Genomic DNA, 18,952 nt, shown 5'->3' on the forward strand with positions numbered 1-18,952 from the left:
TGCTGAGATAAGTCTGATTTTTGTCACGTCAGGACCAAATCATGTTGCAGTTAGATTGGAAATACACCCCAAAAAGGAGGTGGTATCCATCTAAGGATAAAGCACAGGAAACTTTGGATCTTCGTGGCAGTAACCTGGGTTTTGTGTCGTTTTTCCCCTGTCGTTTCAGTGCCGTGTTCACCTGGACCAACCTGCTGGTGGTGGTGGTGGAGCTGTGTGGCTGCGAGCAGGAGGCTCTGGATTTGGTTCCTCTGGTCACCAACGTGGTCCTGGAGGAGCATTACCTGATTGTGGGGGTGGTGGTGGTGGTGGACCCTGGAGTCATCCCCATCAATTCCCGAGGCGAGAAGCAGCGGATGCACCTCCGGGACAGTTTCCTGGCAGATCAGCTGGACCCCATCTACGTGGCCTACAACATGTGAGGGCAGCAGAGTGATCAGGGTGCTTATGGAAGTGAAGCTGGTGAAAATTACTAATACTTGAGCTAAAGTTTGAGGTTGCTGCCACATTCCCTGCCTCCTGTCCTGGGGGTTCTGGTCCTGCTGGGGTGAAGGAAATGGGGGAAGCAACAGCAAACGTTTGTAACAGTTTACTGAACCATGAGCTTTAGAGAACTGCAAAGGGGGAAAGAGTGTGAGCTACCAAATCCCCAAGGCCTTTACAGTAGTGTTACTTTTTCACCCGTTGTATATATTTGTATTTTTATCTAATCCCGGGTTAGGATTCTATAAGGGGTGGGTTTATTTAGTTAAGATAATAAACTATTAAGAAAAGGGTCATCAGAGTTCTGCAGTTCCCTACTCCATGATCTCATTTGTATCTGGAGCCGTTCATCCCACGGGATCACACAACTTATTGACAATTGTGCCATGACCAAATCAATAACTTACAGAATCAGAGTTACTTATTCATATAGAGATTTCTGGAATTTAAACAGATTTTTTGCCTATATTTTAAATATGTAAATATTATTATACATAATTCACTTAGATAGCAAATTAACTTGGCTAGTGAGGACAGCTGAAGGTTGATGTTTTTAAGGACAGGTGACTTTTGTGGTCCTCAGCATCCTGGCATTGGCTTAGACACAATGTGAGATGCTCCCGCCTTCCCCAGGTTTCTGATTTCATTTGTGTCTTTATTCTGGCCAGAACCCTTTGGTTTTGAGGCACATCTTTCTCCAGGAGGCTGAATTCAGCACGGAATTGGGGAGAAATGGCAGGGCAAGGAAGGAACTGAGGGACAGCCTCATCCTGTGGCTCCAGGTGTGGAAAGGAAATCCAGGTGAATTCCCTGCTTGTGCCATTCCTCTGGGATTCCTCCAGCTCCCTGAACTACTGTGAAGAGGCTTTAGTGGAAACTGGGAGCAACCAAAAAATGCTCTCCTCAAAGCATTCCCTGCAAGAATTCCAGGTTTAAGTCAGACACAATTTTTCTTTTGCTGGAGGAACAAGTAATTCTGGCAAACACATTTTTAAATACCATTGTGAAAACTCTTATCCCAGCCTGTGTCAACTCCAGCATTAGGGAATGGGAAGAAAGAGAAACCTGAAAGCAGCAGGTCCAAGCTCTTCCTGCTGGGGAGCAGGGCTGGGAGAGAGCTGATGGTTGAGCTTTGACTCAAAATGATCTCTTTTTTTTTTTAATTCTTCATCTTTTAACAGCAATTACACTTCTCTGGGTGCTAATGTATGATTTTGGAAGCCTTGGGAGCTGCTACCAGATCCTGCAACAGGGTTTTTTTTTTTTGGTTTTTTTTGGTTTTTTGAGTCAGATGTGGAATACAGTGTAAATAAACTTTTCAAATGTTCCAGATTACCTCACGTGAAGTTTTTAGGCAGTTTTTACAAGGTTGATGGTGTGGACTTGGAAGATCCTGTGGCAGTTACTGGAGCAGAGTCCAGTGGATCCACGAGCAAACCCCAGCTGTGTCCTTGAAAAGCTCCAGCTGCATCCTCCTCACAGAGCAGGAGCTTTAAAACTCAGAAGTTTCAAATGGTATTTTTGAAAAATATTTGGTGGGGGCGTAGGAACTGGAAGTTTTGTGGCAGGTCTGGACTTAAGGTTCTTTGCAAACACTTTGGGTTTCAGGGGCACATTTGGGAACCTTGTCTGTGTTTTCCACAGTATCAGCCAACACTGCAGAACATGCACAAAATCTTCAATATATTTAGTTTTAACAAATTGAACACAAAGTGGGGACAGTGGCAGGTCAAAGACTAAACCAGTTGGTTCTGCAGCTTATTTTGGGTGTAAAGTGCATTTTCAGCCAGAAAATTCCTGGTTTTCTGTGTTCTTTGTCACCGTTTTTGTGTTTCCTGCACAGCCCAGGCCTGGCCAAGCAGCTTCACTCCAGTGTGACCTTTCCAGGGAAAACTGGTGGTCTTGGACCTTCTTCTTTACTCAAGCCTTTAGATAAATTGTCTGAACAAACATTTTTTTTATCCACTGAAGTAGATTTTAAGTCCAATTCCAGGATTGTCTTTTATTTTTATTCGTGATTGTTCACAAATAAAACAACATGTGAATGAATTCCATCAAATGTGGCAGGTGAAATTCCTGAAATGGCATTTTTTGATTGTGACTGGATTGATCTTTTTTTTTTTTTTTTTTTTTCCCCTTATTTTTTGGTTTGGATAGGTACTGATAGCTTCCTATGGTTTGAGTTTTTTATCTTGCAAGTTCCCTGTGTGCTCCAAATCTCCTAGCACGTTGCATTTCTGTGTGCTGGAGAAGTGCAGGACACAGCCCGTGGGATGAGAGAAGGTTCCAGGGACGCTGCTCAGTTTGGCTTCCCTGAATTCCCCGAGTGCTTTGAGAATTTTCTATCAATCCAGGAAGGATGGAGCTCTGGAATCCCCAAAATTCCAGCTCTGCTCAGGATTTGAGCCTTCCCCAGGTCATTCCTCTGCAGCTGGGGATGATCTTTCCATATTTCTGGGGAGCAAAGCAAAATCCTTCACTCCAGACTTTGGCAGGTGGGCAGGGCTGAATGTTTTGGTGTTTTTCCCAAAAGAAACCAGCCTCTCCTCCAGTGTGACTGCAGCTGCTGGGGTTGCACAGGGCACATTATTCCCTTTTTTCTGCCCCTGGGGTTCCAGCTTAACTGCATTAAAACTGAAAAACTGGGAATTCTTCCCACTGGACTGAAGTGTATTGTGTGTGTCTCGCTGCTTCTGAATCTTCTCTGAGCAAACGCTGTGGGAACGGGGCAGTTTTGTCCTTTTTTGTTAGAATTTGCACTTCATTTCTGGTTTAAATCAAGTCAGCTGTGTCCTACTAACTGTCCTAAAATAATGTTATAAAAACCAGATCAATTTTAGCCCTAGATGCTTTTTTTCTTTTTTTTTTTTTTTTTGCTTTTATTTCTGTCAACCTCTTTCCCATTGTCCAATCCAGACTCCGGCATTCTGTAATTATGTATAAAGGTTTTATTTATTTAAAATTAGATTAGCTACATTTTTAAATTTAACACCTGGCTGGACAGTGTCCCATTAACGCATTGATTGTGTTTCCTTTGTCTTGTGTTAATAAATATTGATGCCTGGTTGCTTGTTGAGTCCTTCCAGCGCTGTTTCCATGAAGGAATTTTATTTTTAAGGAAGAAAACATGGGTTAAAATTGATCCTGGGCTTAGGGAGAACTTGTAAGTATCTTAAAATTTTTGTATTTTTGTCAGTTGTGTGTGGAGAAGTGTTGGAGCTCTGGGGGTGTGAAGGAGCTGGGCTGGGCAGTGTCCTGCACCTGTAACTTTGGGAATCTGAATTTTTGGGATCAAAGCAGGGAGTGGAGCTGGAGAATCCTGAGGGAGCTGGGAAAGGGGCTCAGCTGGAGAAAAGGGGGATCAGGGGGAATTTCTGGCTTTGCACAACTCCCTGACAGGAGGGGACAGCTGGGGGGTGAGTTTGGGATTTATCCCAGGGAAATCAGGAGGGATTTCCCCATGGAAATTGGAATTACAAATTGGAATTACAAATTGGAATTACAAATTGGAATTATTGCTGCCCAGGGAGGGTTGGAGTGCCCGTCCCTGCAGGTGCCACTCGGTGCTCTGGGAACAAGGTTGGATTCCGTGGCCTCGGAGGGATTTTTCCAGCTCAGGAATTCCCAGATCCTGTAAAAAATCACATTCCTGTCCCTAGAGGTGCTTGGCTGCAGTTGGTGCTTTTCAGGGAACACTGAATTTCCTCTTCTCCCCAGTGATGGCTGAGGAACTGTCCCATGAGGGGAGCCCCCAAATCCTCACTGTTGTGAAAAACGCCAATAATTTGGTTTTTAAAATTTTAGAAGTTTAATAACAATAAAATGGTTATAAAAATAATAATATAATTAGAGTAATAAAGTTTAGAGTTAGGAGAATTACAAGATAATAAAAAGCAAAGAATTATGGATGTCTGGATGCTTTCAGACACTTAAGTCATGAAAAGCATCCCTTGTGAACAAAGGAATCACCTTAAAACAATACACTGCTGCATATTCATATATCCTTCATGGTTATGCATACATTTTATTTAAAACAAGAATTCTGTTGTTTTTTAACTGTTTCCTTTAATCCCCATGTCCCTTCGAGTCTGAGCAAGGCCTGAAGAAATTAACTTCTTCTGATAAGAAAACCATAAATTCCTCTGCTTGGGAAGATTTCGGTGTTCCTCGAAGCGAGCACCTCATTCCTAAAAAGAAAACTGTCCCTACATACACAGGCTCTATTTTACCATTATGTTGTAACCTAAAACTATATTTAACACACCACTTAAGAGAATTAATACAGCATAACTTTCTGACGTGACACATCTAATATTCATTGTAATATTTGCCGAAAGCCAAGCGTAGCAGATGAATTTTCACGCTGTGATCCTAAAACCCTCTGTGGAATAAATAACCCCGAGAGGGGCCGAAGCCCTTTAGTGCCACTTCCTAAAAATCCGCAGGGAGCGGGTGAGGAACGGCCACGGAGACGCGGCCCTGCCGCTGAAACCCGGCTGCACCCGCTGTGCTGGGAGTAGCGGGAATTTCGGGAATTGCAGGATTTGGGGAATTTGGGGGATTTTGGGGGATTTCGGGAATAGCGGGAATATCGGGAATTTGGGGGATTTTTGGGAATTTTGGGGATTTTGGGAATATCGGGAATAGCGGGGATTTTGGGAATAGCGGGAATTTTGGGAATATTGGGAATTTCGGGATTTTTGGGGATTTCGGGAATTTCGGGGATTTTAGGAATATCGGGAATAGCAGGAATTTCGGGATTTTGGGGGATTTTGGGAATTTGGGGAATTTCGGGATTTTTGGGGATTTCGGGGATTTTAGGAATAGCGGGAATTTGGGGAATTTCGGGGTTTTTGGGGATTTCGGGAATTTGGGGAATTTTGGGGATTTTGGGAATTTCGGGATTTTTGGGGATTTCGGGAACTTCGGGGATTTTAGGAATTTTGGGAATTTCGGGGATTTCGGGAATTTCGGGATTTTCGCGGCGCTCCCGCCCCAGAGCGCGGCGCGGCCTCCGGCCGGCGGGGGCGCTGTTGCCGCGCCGTGCCCGCCGGCGGCGCTCCGCCGCTCCGCTCCGTGGCGCGGCCGGGCGGGGCCGGCTCCAGGCGGCCGCTCTAGCCCGGCGCCCGCGCTCCGCGCCGCTGGGGCTCTATGGCGGGGGCCCCTGGGCGCGCACTCTATGGTCGCGGCCCGCCCCCGCCGCCGCCGCCGCTTCCCTGAGGCGGGACCGGGCCGGCAGCGGGGCCGGGACCCGGCGGCGGCTCCGGCGCTCCCCAGGCGCGGCCCCGCGGGGCTCTGAGGTAAGCTCGGGCTCAGGAGGCCGCCCCGTCCCCCCCACCCCACCCCGCTCCCTCGGCCCGCCCGCCGCCGCCGCTTCTCCCCCCGCGCCACCCTCCGCCCCCGCGGGCCGTGAGGGGAGGACGGGCGCAGGCCGCGGCCTCGGCCGCTGCGAAACCGCGGGGAGTTCCCCCCGCCGCCGGGCCTGAGGCGCTGCCCTGCGGCCTGGGGCTGCTGCCGGGCCCGGGGACGGGGGGAAAAAGCTTCTGGGGGTGTCGAGGGGAGCCCCGGGTCCCGCGTCCCCCCGTGTCCCGCTCCCCTCGGGAACGGGGAAAGGGAAAGGTGCTCGGGGGTGAGGAGGGTCCCGCTCCCCTCTGGAACGGGGAAAGGGAAAGGTGCTCTGGGCGTGAGGAGGGTCCCGCTCCCTTCAGGAATGGGGGAAAGGGAAAGGTGCTCAGGGCGTGACGAGGGGAGCCCCAGGTCCCGCTCTCCCCGGGAATGGGGGAAAGGGAAAGGTGCTTTGGGACTGACGAGGGTCCCGCTCCCCTCTGGAACGGGGAAAGGGAAAGGGAAAGGTGCTTTGGGACTGACGAGGGTCCCGCTCCCCCCGGGAATGGGGGAAAGGTGCTCTGGGGGTGAGGAGGGGAGCCCCGAGTCCCCCCGTGTCCCGCTCCCCTCTGGAACAGGGAAAGGGAAAGGGAAAGGTGCTCGGGGGTGAGGAGGGTCCCGCTCCCCTCTGGAACAGGGAAAGGGAAAGGTGCTCGGGGGTGAGGAGGGTCCCGCTCCCCTCGGTAACGAGGGAAAGGGAAAGGTGCTCGGGGATGAGGAGGGTCCCGCTCCCCTCTGGAACGGGGAAAGGGAAAGGTGCTCGGGGGTGAGGAGGGTCCCGCTCCCCTCTGGAACAGGGAAAGGGAAAGGTGCTCGGGGATGAGGAGGGTCCCGCTCCCCTCTGGAACAGGGAAAGGGAAAGGTGCTCGGGGGTGAGGAGGGTCCCGCTCCCCTCTGGAACAGGGAAAGGGAAAGGTGCTCGGGGGTGAGGAGGGTCCCGCTCCCCTCTGGAACGGGGAAAGGGAAAGGGAAAGGTGCTCGGGGATGAGGAGGGTCCCGCTCCCCTCTGGAACGGGGAAAGGGAAAGGTGCTCGGGGGTGAGGAGGGTCCCGCTCCCCTCTGGAACGGGGAAAGGGAAAGGGAAAGGTGCTCGGGGGTGAGGAGGGTCCCGCTCCCCTCGGTAACGAGGGAAAGGGAAAGGGAAAGGTGCTCGGGGGTGAGGAGAGGCTCCGGCCACCGGGAGCCGCGTCCCCGAGCGCTGCCCGCTGACCAACTCTACTTTATCTCTAATTAAACCGCCGTCAATGGGCGTCGTTACCTGTCCTCTGTGAATTTTCCCCCAGATCCGTGTCTGAGCCTTGGCTTCCAGTGCTCAGTGAGGATCCGGGGCGGTATAAGTGATAGAAATGATGATATAAATGATCTCTGGGGTGTTTTTCTCTCCCGGCCATCAGATCCCTGATGCGGATAGAATATTGACGTTTTTAGGCTGCAGCGTTTATTTCTGAAGCTCCTGTCAAGGGGATGTTCCTGTACAGGCTGGGAGTGGAAGAAATCCTGTGAGGAAAGTGCTCCTGGAGTTTTAAGGAATAATTTTGTGTGTTTGTGGAATGGAATCTGGAGCACTGACTGGGCACCTTGACTAGAGACTGCTCACTTGCTCTCTGGTCGGATGTGCTGCCCTTTTACTGATTTCTGAGGGAAAAAAATGGAGTTCTGTCCGTTTTCTGGGTGAGCAAATTTTCTCCCAAGTGTCCTAATGGCAAATTTAGGTAAATAATATTTTCACTGCTGAAAGCAGCTGATTTTGAGGACCCCAAACTCCCCCAGATTACTTAAGCATCGTTCAAGAAAACGTTTTGAATTTTCTCTGTACAATTTCTAAATGTCAGAATTCGACTTCTGTCACTATTTGAGAATAAAATTCTGTGTCAAATATTCTTGATTTCTGATGTTATAAAAACATAATCCATTGGCTCTTACAATATTTCAGTGATGAAACATCATTCAGACCCTTCCTCTACTCAGTTTGCAAAACAGAACTTGGTTTCTTCCTCTGTAGCATTTCAGGGAATTTACAGAATTAGGGAATCAGTGGGAGTTGTGGGGATGGGTTTTTCTTTTTTAATTGATGCTCCTTGAGCACGTCAGGTGTTTCTGGTGGCTTTGCCTGGTGGTTCATGCACACGGAGGGTGTCTGTGAAATGTGTCCTGATGGAACTGTGACATTCCTGTTTATGTTTCAAAGGAAGGTGGATTTGAGGCTCAGGTTTGAAATAGGATGAGTTTTCTTGGCTGGAGGGAGATGATGCCCAGAATTTTAGGAGTTCTTGAAGCAAATTTCATGAGCTGCTGTTGCAAAATCCTTTCAGTTAAATGACTTTTGGAGGTGGAGCTGCACGGAGACTTTGGGTTTACTGTGAAAATCGTCACCCTTGCCTGTCTGGTTCTCAAAAAGTGGTGTTTGTACAGACTGGGCCAATAAAGCCTTGGTGTTGCTCCTCTTGTCAGTGCTCTGTGACAGCAAAATTCTGCCTTCACCCCAAAGAGAGCACCTGCTTTCAGCTAAATAAATTAAATTCAGCTGTCAGAGCAGTTTTACACAGGGGGTGACTCGGGTATTATCCTTTTTGGTGCTTCTTCTTAGAGCTTGAGACCTGCAGGTTGAGGTTTTTCCCCCATTCCAGGGGGAAATTCCCAGTTTTCCAGCTAAATAAAGTTAAAAGCATGGGAGTCTTGTGTGACAGCCCAGAAGCTGTGAGGTGCAGGATGAATTTAGCAATCCTTGCTAAATCTTTTTATTGCCTGATGTTGGGTGAATAATTAAATATTCCAGAGCAAGCAGAGATGAACTAAACTCAAAACTCATATTTCTAATGGGAAATACTTTATCTTTTATTCCTGTAAGCAGAACTTCACACCAGTGGGAGAAAGGTCAGCAAAACCCTCTGTACTTTCCCCCTGGGGTGTTTCTTTGGGGTGATTTATAGGTTTCACTGTTTCTTGGAGGCTGTTTTGAGTCTTTCATGGGACAGTAATGTAGAGAAACTAATAGCAGAGAGAGCAGGGAGGGCAGGCTGTGGTTTTGCACTACAGAAATGAACAAAGTTTCTGTAGCACTGGAAATTTATTGTCATTTTTGCTGCTGCCTGGATTTCGGTTTGAGGGGCCCTGGTTACATGGGACACTTTGCAGGGTGCAAAATGTAGATTTTTCCTTTATAAAAGCTAAAACTCTGTTTGAGGACAGACAAAGTTGTGTCCACTGCAGGTTTGTCATTAATTCTGCTGATAATCTTGAATGGTTGATGTTTGCAGCCACGAGGATGTTGGGAAGGCTGGGGAAGGTTTGGGCTGGGCTGCGAAGGACACACAGAACCCTGGATTTGTTTTGGCTGGAAGAGACCTTAAGGAACATCTCATTCCACCTCCCTGCCATGGACGGGGCCACCTTCCACCATCCCAGCTTGCCCCGAGCCCCATCCAACCTGGCCTTGGGCACTGCCAGGGATCCAGGGGCTTCTCTGGGCACCTGTGCCAGGGCCTGCCCACCCTGGCAGGGAGGAATTCCTTCCCCAAATCCCATCCAGCCCTGCCCTCTGGCAGGGGGAAGCCCCTCCCCATGTCCTGGCACCCCAGGCCTTTGTAGGTGCTCTCTGTCCATCCTCCCTGCAGCTCTTTCAGGTACTGGAGAGGCGCAGGAAGGTCACCCTGAAGCTTCTCCATTCCAGCTGAAGAATCCCAATCCTCCCAGCAGAGCTGCTCCATCAGTCACAGTCTCTTGTACCAGCCAGCAGTTTTCTCCCTGCAAAGCCCTGCTTTGGTGCCATTTTGGGGGTCCTGCAGCACAACCCCTCCGAGCAGTGAGGGTGCAGGAGCAGGACTCTGCTCTTGGTGGACTCTTCCCCCCAGGAGCCTTCACCGGGCTGCGTGCTGTGGTTGGGCTCAGCAGGGAAAAATCAATGACTCACATTTCCACAGAAAGAAATGTAATTTCCAGTCTCATAGCAACTGTCCTTTCAACACTTTCAAACCTTCTGTGACAAAATGTTTAACACTCACCCATCAGCTTTTAATGCTCCAGGCTGGTCCGCCCACTCCCCCCAGCTGAAACTGCATTTGTGCATCCCTGAATCCCCCAGAATCCGAGGGGGGATGCTGGCAAGACGCTGAACAGTTAAATATAAAATCTTAGACATGAGAGAAGTGTTGCTGACTGCATTACATCAAGACAGAGTGACTCTTAAAATTCAAAACTGTGTTCTCTTCACTTTTAAGTCCCTGGTTTGTTTTTATACACCTTCAGATAGTTTAAAATAGGTTTGGCTGGTGGCTTGGCTAAAATATTTTTGGAAATTATCTTACTTAGAGAAAGATATTCTTTAAGTATGAAGAATCTTGATTTTCTTCCTGAATCTTCCTTCAAGTGGAAAGCAAGCAGGGTTAGATGGGATATTAGGAATTGGATATTAAAGGGATTATATTGGATGGTGAGGCCCTGGCACAGGGTGCCCAGAGAAGCTGGAGCTGCTCCAGACCTCAAAATGCCCAAAGCTGGGTTGGATAAGGCTTGGAGCAGCCTGGGGTGGTGAAAGGTGTCCCTGCCCATGGCAGGGGGTGGCACTGGATGGGCTTTAAGGTCCAAACCCCAAACAAATCTGTGATTCTGTGTCCTTCACAGCACAGACCAAACCTGTTCTGTTCCCATCCTGGACTCCTGCTGTTCCCAGGCCTCAGGTGTGTCCTTCACCTGCCCAAACCCCCAGGGATGAGCAGGCCAAGGTCCCACCGTGTCCCTCCCCACTGAGGAGGCACAGAAGGGCTCAGGGCGTCGATGGGAAGTGACAAAAATTCAGGCTGTGCCTTAATAACAGCAGAAAAGGGCAGAGAGCTCATTCAGCACATCCCAGTGAGCCCAGAAGCACCAGCAGCAGCACTGCTGGAACTGGGCACTGCTGTCCAAGTGACTAACTGGATTTTACTGCTTTTCTCCTAGCTGATGATGGAAGAGGTGCACAAGGGCAGCAGCAGCAGCTCTGTTCCGTCCCAGCCCTCAGCTGTACAAGGTACAACCCTCCAGGCAGCTCAGCTCTCTCATATTGCTCAACAGGTAAAGCCTGGGCTGGATCTCAGCAAACATTTCAGGGAGCTCAGAGCCGCTTTTGTGTGCTACCAACTGTAGATCCATTCTTGGAAGCACTCAGAGAAGAAAAAAAAAACAGAAAGATGCTAAGAAAAATGTGTTTGGTTGATGGTGGGTGACATAAAATTAATTTCAAAGTGGTTAAAAGCTAATTTTTTTGTGTTTGTACAATGCAAAAGTGCGGCCCAGATTTGGGGTTAGTTGACCACAGGAGCTGCTCAGGAATAAAATGAGGGCCTGGTTTCATTTTTTCCTCAGAAAAAGCATTTCCAGCTCCTTTTGTAGTAGCAGCAATCCTGGGTACTCAGCACCATGGAAACCCTTGGATTTTAGCCCAACATGAATATATTTAATCTAATAAACCAGATGAACTTGCAAATTTGAGATTTTTCCTCTAAGGTAACATCCCTGTCAGAGCTTTAACCTGAATCCCTTAGAAATGGTGAGTGAATCCTTCCAGGAGGGTTTTCCTGGGAAAAAAACAATGTTTTGCAGCTCTTCCACTATTTATCCTATGGAGGCAATTGGGATTTTGATGCAAAATTTAGATTTAGGAAAGGAGAGAATATCAGTTGCTGTCCTGGAGTTTGTTTCCAGGCTGATTTTCTGATCTGTTTTTATATAAAGTTCTGATTGTCCCTTTATATTGTGAGTTATGATACAAAAGTAGCATTAAATGGAAATTCAGCTGTGTGTATTTTAATGATCCCTTAATCTTCTTGTGTATTTCAGATTAATAAAAGTACTGAAGGAATTTCATTACAAAAGTGGTTATTTCCTTACAATCTACATGTATAACTTGAATTATTTTTGTTTTGGGAATATATGGCAATATGAACAATATAAATTGATTTAAAGTGTAAATCCTCATGCAAGTTCAACATCAAAACTACAAACCCTCTAAGAAGCTGAAGCATTTTCATGTTTTTGCTATGTTACATAATATCACATATTTGATTATGTGACATAATGCCACTTTGATTTTTTCTCCAAAAAAAGGAAATAACGAACTGTTTCAGCCTTTTTCATATGCAAATAATGTCTTTAAAAATGTGCATCTTTAGAGGTACTTCTGTGATTTAATTAGAATTAAAATAAGCTGCTAATGGTTTTCCTACACGTGTTGCACTTCCTGAGTCCTGTGGCACAAAGGTTTTTACTGATGGTTTTTGGTCTGTTGTAGATCAGAGGTTTCCTGTGGCACCAAGGTTTTACTGATGGTTTTTGGTCTGTTGTAGATGTCTCTCAGAGGTTCCCTGTGGCACCAAGGTTTTACTGATGGTTTTTGGTCTGTTGTAGATGTCTCTCAGAGGTTCCCTGTGGCACCAAGGTTTTACTGATGGTTTTTGGTCTGTTGTAGATGTCTCTCAGAGGTTCTGCTCCCCTCACAGTGGTTCAGCTTCCTGGAGAGCAAGTCCAGGTCCAGGGAGTCATCCAGACAGCTCAGTCCTCCTCTGTCATCCACTCCCCTCAGGTGCAAACCGTGCAGGTAACTCCAGAATGGCTTTGAACACCCCACATCTGCAGTTCTGTAGGTGAGAAGATGTGAAAAGATGTGTGGAGGCTTCTCTGAGGCAGCTGCCTCTGTGCCCTGCTGTGAGAGACAGTGACCAACCCCACGGGATCCCTCATTTGGGCTTGAAATTCTTCCTGCTGGGAAGTCACCTGTGTAGTAAAACGAAATTTGAGGTCACCTCCCTTCATAGAAAAATCCAATCCACATCCACATCCACTCCCTTCATATAAAAATCCAATCCACATCCAAACCATTGTATGCCACCTCCCTTCATACAAAAATCCAATCCACATTCAAACCATTTGATGTCACCTTTCTTCATACAAAAATCCACATCCAAACCATTTGATGTCACCTCCCTTCATACAAAAACCCACATCCAAACCATTGTATGCCACCTCCCTTCATGCAAAAATCCAATCCACATCCAAACCATTTGATGTCACCTCCCTTTACACAGAAATCCAATCCACATGCATCCATCCAATCCAATCCTGGTGCCCTGGCAGTCAGGTGGGGTCTGACACCCAAAGGAGGGGAGTGGGGACTAACAGAATCATTCAGTAGTTAAAATTAAAATCCATTTTAATAATTGTTAAATGGATTAAAAGGAGTGTTTGGGCAAGGTGGAGCTGTGTGAAGGGGAATGAGCTGCTGGGTGCTCTCTGGTGCTGTAACTCCCTTTTGGTGGTACCCAGGTCTCTGCCTGTGTCTCTTACTCCCTTGCCATGGGATTTTTGTGCGAGTCCCTCCCAGGAGGTACCCAGGGAGTTCAGTGAGTCTGCTCCTGCTCCTCTCAGTCCCTGCTGCAGAGCCCCTGGGGACCTGGAGTTCCACTGGGAAACCACTGGCAGCTGGCAAGGGAGGAGCTGCCCTAAACCCCAGGGATTTGTCCCTGATCTTGTGCCATCCTCTCCTCACACCTCACTAAATTGATAAATCATGAGAAGCAAACCCAGCAGGGCCTGTGAGCTGTCACTGCTGTAACACCAGAGCAGGGGGAGGAGAACGTGGCACTGCTGAAAGCTCAAACATCTGCATTGGCTGCTTGCTGGTGCTCCTGTGTCTGTAAAGTCTCTTTCCTTTTCCCTCCCTCTGAGGGAATAAACAAATAAAAAATTCCCTGACTGGATTAACTCCTCTTCTGTAATTTATGAACATTGTGGCCTTGATGGGGGCAAAAACAAAGTACAACACAAGCAGGTTTTTTTTTTCCCTGCTGATCATGGGCTGCTCTGTCTCTGCAATTCAGTGAGAGGCTTTTCCCAGAGCTCTGCATTCGGTTACTGGCACACAGATAAGAACAAATAAATGTTTTGTTCACTAATAAGGTGCATCAGTGACAAAATAACACTTTGAACTGGACAAGCACACAGTAGAATAATGAGAATTGTGGATAGCACTTAGCATATTTACTCCCTGATATGCTGCTGCCTTAAATATTATTTTCATCGGACTTTAACACTCTCACCAACAAACTCCACAGCTCCTCCTCTACATACAAGATTCCAGGTGCTTTCTGTGTTTGTCCTGTGCATCAGTGGTTTGCTGTTCCGTTTCTCACCAGGTTTCTTCCTTGTCTGAGAGTGAGGATTCTCAGGACTCCTCAGACAGCATCGGCTCCTCGCAGAAGGCTCGAGGCATCTTGGCTCGTCGTCCATCCTACCGGTACGGCTGGGATAAAAACACTTGGTGCTTTTATTTGAAAACACCAAAACAACAGCCCCTTCCCATGGTTTGCAATATTCTGCTGCCCACCAGGTTGTTTCCTTTCCCTTGAAACACGCAGTGAATCTGTTCATGCACTGAACTTCCTGAGCCATCGTTACTGTGAGGAAACTTTGACTCCACGAGCTGGAGATTGGCCTCGGCAGGATTTTGTAAAGGGCAGAATGTTCACCAGCTGTAATTTTACTCACTTGTATCATTTTACTGAAATGAGGAGTGCAGTCAAATGTCATTTTTTTTTCCACAGAAAAATTTTGAAAGATCTTTCTTCTGAAGATGCACAGGATAGAAAAGGAGATGAGGAAAGCCCTGGGGTCTCCACTGTCACCTCCATGTCCGTTCCCACACCCATCTACCAGACAAGCACTGGACAGTACAGTACGTTACCCAAAATATCCTCACACTTTTTCTTCTGCTTGCCTCAAAATACAGATTTTGTTAAGCATTTGAGTATGATGAAGGACAAAAGTTGGTTATTATCTAGTAGTCACTGAAGTTAGTACATAGAAGTAATTGGTATCTACAGACTTCAGATAAACTCAGTACTCTGTAATTTTAATTTTTGCACATCAGGACATTTAAGAGTGTTGGTATGGAGCACACAGCAGTGTTCTTTGCTGGATTTTAACCCAATACATCAGTGAAGACACACAGAGATATATATATATTTTTTTTAATATATATGTATATTATAGGCCACACTAAAAGGCTTCTGTTGTATCAGAGAGGTAGAAAAAATTAAGATTTGTTCTTTTGATGTTCCCACTTGGTGTTTGTGGTGCTTCACACGTCCTGTGAGGGTGGTGAGGCCCTGGCACAGGTGCCCAGAGCAGCTGTGGCTGCCCCTGGATCTGGGCTGGACAGGCTTGGAGCAGCCTGGGCTGGTGGAGGTGCCCCTGTAAGGTCCCTCTAGGACACTGTGATTTCCCTGTGTTTTCTGCTGTACAGCTACAAATCCCCTTGTGCATGTGCCTTCCCTCGCAGTCGCCATCGCGGCCAACGGGCTGCAGCTGGCAGGGCCGGGGGCAGACGGGGTGCAGGGGCTGCAGACTCTGACCATGGCCAACGCCGGCGCCTCCCAGCCCGGGACCACCATCCTGCAGTACGCCCAGACCTCGGACGGGCAGCAGATCCTGGTGCCCAGCAACCAGGTGGTGGTGCAGAGTGAGTACCCCCTGTGGGACGTGGTTACACCCCCGGCACCGTGAGTGTCACCTGCTGATCCCCTTTGTGTCCCCTAGCTGCCTCTGGGGACATGCAGACCTACCAGATCCGCACCACGCCCACCACCTCCTCCCTGCCCCAGACCGTGGTGATGACCTCCCCTGTCACTCTGACGTCCCAGAGCAGCAAGACAGACGACCCACAGCTGAAACGAGAGATCAGGCTGATGAAGAACAGGTATGTGCCTGCACCTGAGCTGCTGGCTTGCCGAGTTGGGGTTGGAAAACACTTCCAGGATCATAAAGACCAACCTGTGACAGGTCTGCGCCAGAGCACTGAGTGACACATCCATGGATGGGCACTCCAGACCTCTCTGGGCAGCCCCTGCCAATGCCTGACCAATTTCCATGAAGAAATTCCTCCTCATGTCCAGGCTGAACCTCCCCTGGCACAGCTTGAGGCCGTTTCCGCTTGTCCTGTCCCTGTTCCCTGGGAACAGAGCCTGACCCCCTGCCCCTGGCTGCCCCTCGTGTCAGGGAGTTTGGAGAGGGAGGAGGTTCTCCTGAACCTCCTTTTCTCCAGGCTGAGCCCCGTTCCCAGTTCCCTCAGGAGTTCTCCAGCCCCTTCCCAGCTCTGGATATCCTCCAGCCCATCCATATTCCTCTTGCACTGAGGGGTCTCAGCAGTGTCCAGCACAGGGGACAATCCCTGCCCCGGTGCTGTGCCACACCATGGCTGGCACAGCCCAGGCATCCTTGGCCTCCTTCCCCACCTCAGCACACCTGGGCTTGTGGGAGATTGTGACCCAAACATGGGAAATCCTGAGCCAGACGTGCTCCCTTGGGTCTCAGTGTGGAGAAAGCAAAATTGGGATTCCCCTGCAGAGTGGCTGCCATGTGTGTTGCCAGATCCTGCTGAGTTTCCTGCTCTCCTCGGGCAGTTCTGGCTCGGTTTTGTTGCTCACTGCAGTTCCAGCTCTCTCTATTGATCAGTGTTGTTCAAAAAATTGATCTCACGCCTAAAATGAAGAATTCTGCTTCTCTCTTGCAGAGAAGCTGCCCGGGAGTGCCGTAGGAAGAAGAAGGAGTATGTGAAATGTTTGGAAAATCGAGTGGCAGTCCTGGAAAATCAGAACAAAACTCTAATTGAAGAGCTAAAAACTTTGAAAGATCTTTACTGTCATAAAAGTGTGTAAGAAGAGAAGGTAAAAACCTTTGGGAACTGGTGAAATATCAGAGGAGTTTGGTTTTTTTTTTATACTGAATTTTTTTAACTAGATGAAAGGTCAAAAATGAAACTTTTCTACCTAGATTTCACAGCTCAAAGACTATAGATTTTCTTTACAACATGTTGGTGACAAAGTACAAAGACGAAACAAGAAAACCTCACCAAAATTCCTGCTGGCACAACTGGAAACTGCTAAATTCAAGATTGCAGCTACAGCAGAAGGACAGTCACGTGTGGCGAGGCAGGTGATGAGAGTTTCTTTGAAAATTCCTATGAATGCCTCTAAAAAGGGAGGCAAAATTTGGTTACAAAAAAAAAACCATAAATGAAACAGAATCCTTGCCATAGCTGACATTATTAGTAACATTTATAACCAGTGTATGTTTTGTTTTCTTACTCTTTTTCAAGCCTTTTTCCTTCAGTTATTTGTCTGTAAATATTTTTATTTTAACCTGTAAGGTGATATTTACAGGTGCAGGTGAGAAAAAAGCTGATACTTTGCTCGAGGTATAAATTATGTTTTTACTCTTTTCTCAGATGACAATTTAAAAAATTGGGATGATTTTTTTTTTCCATGTTTGCTGTGTTTATCGCATTGGGAAAGGATCAGAAGGGGGCAAGAGGCCTGGTCCTGGAAATGTCAGAGGCACAGAAAATCGTGTTGATTTTCTTAGAGAATTCAACACATCAGTGATTTTAAAGCACAGTGTGAGGGACAAGGACTGGTGACAAAAGTTCTGAAGAATTTCTGAGATTAAACTTCTGAAAGTTTTTCGTTCTGCAAGAGTTTGTTCTTAGTTCTGGGCATGAGAAACATCGATTTTTGAAAATTAAATTGAGCATATCTACAATTAAACACTCAGTGCTTGTCCTGGCTGGGGATTCTCCTGGGCTTTGGAACATGAAACCAAATAGAAGAAAAATGATGTAGTAAAAAATGGATGATCTATACCAAAGGGTTATGAGGTTCTAATCTCTGGTTTATTGCTGGAAGTAGTGCAAAATTACAATTTCCAGCCTCACTTTGTAAGGTAGGAGCTCTTTTGTAAAGTAATGGTATCTTTGTAAGCAAATTCTATATTGCAAACAGGGAGATGGTTGGTATATTTTGTAGCTAAATTGTGATCTTTACAAAACCTGAAATTGAGTTTCTATACGTATTTTGACAGTTTATATCTTTCATTTTAGTAACCAAATGAAATATTTTGTGAACCAGATTTTCAAGGATATATTTTTATGGATAGTACAAAGTCAAATGAGATCCTCTTTGGTGTAGGAGATACTTGAATTAATTTTGTATGTCTGTAGGCAACTTGCAGAAAAAAAAATGGATCCTAAAGAGTATGGGGGGTGGGGGGGAAGAGGAAAAAAAAAAAGAAATTAGGGTTTTTTACTCCCCAGAATTGACAATATCTGCACATTAGATCTCATTGTGTCAGAGAGTCCAGTTTGTACAATTTGTTTCAGGTGAAAATCAAACATTTCACGTGATCAGGACTCCTTTACCTGGGGAATCTCCATTCTTGGAGATGCCCAGAGCTCTCTGGCTGTGGTCCAGGTGGGCAGGACATGGTGAGGACACGGTCCTGGTGGCCTGGCTGTGGTCCTGGTGGCCAGGCTGTTATCCTGGTGGTCAGATCATGATCTTGGTGGCCAGGCTGTAGTCCTGGTGGTCAGGGTGTGGTCCTGGTGGCCTGGCCGTGGTCTTGGTGGCCAGGCCGTGGTCCTGGTGGCCAGGCCGTGGTCATGGTGGCCAGGCCGTGGTCCTGGTGGCCAGGCCGTGGTCCTGGTGGCCAGGCTGTGATCCTGGTGGCCAGGCCGTGGTCCTGGTGGCCAGCTGGTGGCCAGGCCATGGTCCTGGTGGCCAGGCTGTGGTCCTGGTGGCCAGGCTGTGGTCCTGGCGGCCAGCTGGTGGCCAGGCCATGGTCCTGGTGGCCAGGCCATGGTTGTGGTGGCCAGGCCGTGGTTCTGGTGGCCGGGCCGTGGTCTTGGTGGCCAGGCTGTGATCCTGGTGGCCAGGCCATGGTCCTGGTGGCCAGGCTGTGATCCTGGTGGCCAGGCCGTGGTCCTGGTGGCCAGGCTGTGATCCTGGTGGCCAGGCCGTGGTCCTGGTGGCCAGCTGGTGGCCAGGCCATGGTCCTGGTGGCCAGGCTGTGGTCCTGGTGGCCAGGCCGTGGTCCTGGTGGCCAGGCTGTGATCCTGGTGGCCAGGCCGTGGTCCTGGTGGCCAGCTGGTGGCCAGGCCATGGTCCTGGTGGCCAGGCTGTGGTCCTGGTGGCCAGGCCGTGGTCCTGGCGGCCAGCTGGTGGCCAGGCCATGGTCCTGGTGGCCAGGCCATGGTTGTGGTGGCCAGGCCGTGGTCCTGGCA

The 18,952-nt window shown here is 48.1% G+C and overlaps 2 protein-coding genes across 7 annotated transcripts in view; both read left to right on the plus strand.

Annotated features, from left to right (window-relative positions):
* DIP2B (disco interacting protein 2 homolog B) overlaps window positions 1-3,568 on the plus strand; it is a 67,238-nt gene extending 63,670 nt beyond the window's left edge. For all 3 annotated transcript variants that reach the window (XM_021545214.3, XM_077788689.1, XM_021545215.3), the window contains one exon: window positions 170-3,568. In XM_021545214.3, the coding sequence (XP_021400889.1) occupies window positions 170-422 (253 nt within the window). In that variant the 3' untranslated portion in view covers window positions 423-3,568. The remainder of the gene's footprint in view (window positions 1-169) is intronic.
* Window positions 3,569-5,623: 2,055 nt separating this feature from the next.
* ATF1 (activating transcription factor 1) lies at window positions 5,624-17,802 on the plus strand. Of its 4 annotated transcripts, none has more exons than XM_021545211.2 (9): window positions 5,624-5,783; window positions 10,804-10,873; window positions 12,311-12,439; window positions 14,034-14,134; window positions 14,442-14,572; window positions 15,179-15,358; window positions 15,436-15,595; window positions 16,409-16,549; window positions 16,669-17,802. In XM_021545211.2, the coding sequence occupies exons 3-9, from the start codon at window positions 12,311-12,313 to the stop codon at window positions 16,832-16,834; spliced, it is 1,008 nt and encodes a 335-aa protein (XP_021400886.1). In that variant the 5' UTR covers window positions 5,624-5,783; window positions 10,804-10,873; the 3' UTR covers window positions 16,835-17,802. The 4 variants fall into 4 exon arrangements, with proteins under 4 accessions (XP_021400886.1, XP_021400885.1, XP_021400888.1 ...); XM_021545210.2 differs by having other exon boundaries at window positions 5,652-5,783; window positions 10,804-10,917; XM_021545213.2 differs by having other exon boundaries at window positions 5,659-5,783; window positions 10,804-10,917; window positions 16,409-16,562; window positions 16,669-16,766.
* The last annotated feature ends 1,150 nt before the right edge of the window (window positions 17,803-18,952 follow it).

This window comes from Lonchura striata, chromosome 27, assembly GCF_046129695.1.
Source record: "Lonchura striata isolate bLonStr1 chromosome 27, bLonStr1.mat, whole genome shotgun sequence".
Taxonomy (NCBI): domain Eukaryota; kingdom Metazoa; phylum Chordata; class Aves; order Passeriformes; family Estrildidae; genus Lonchura; species Lonchura striata.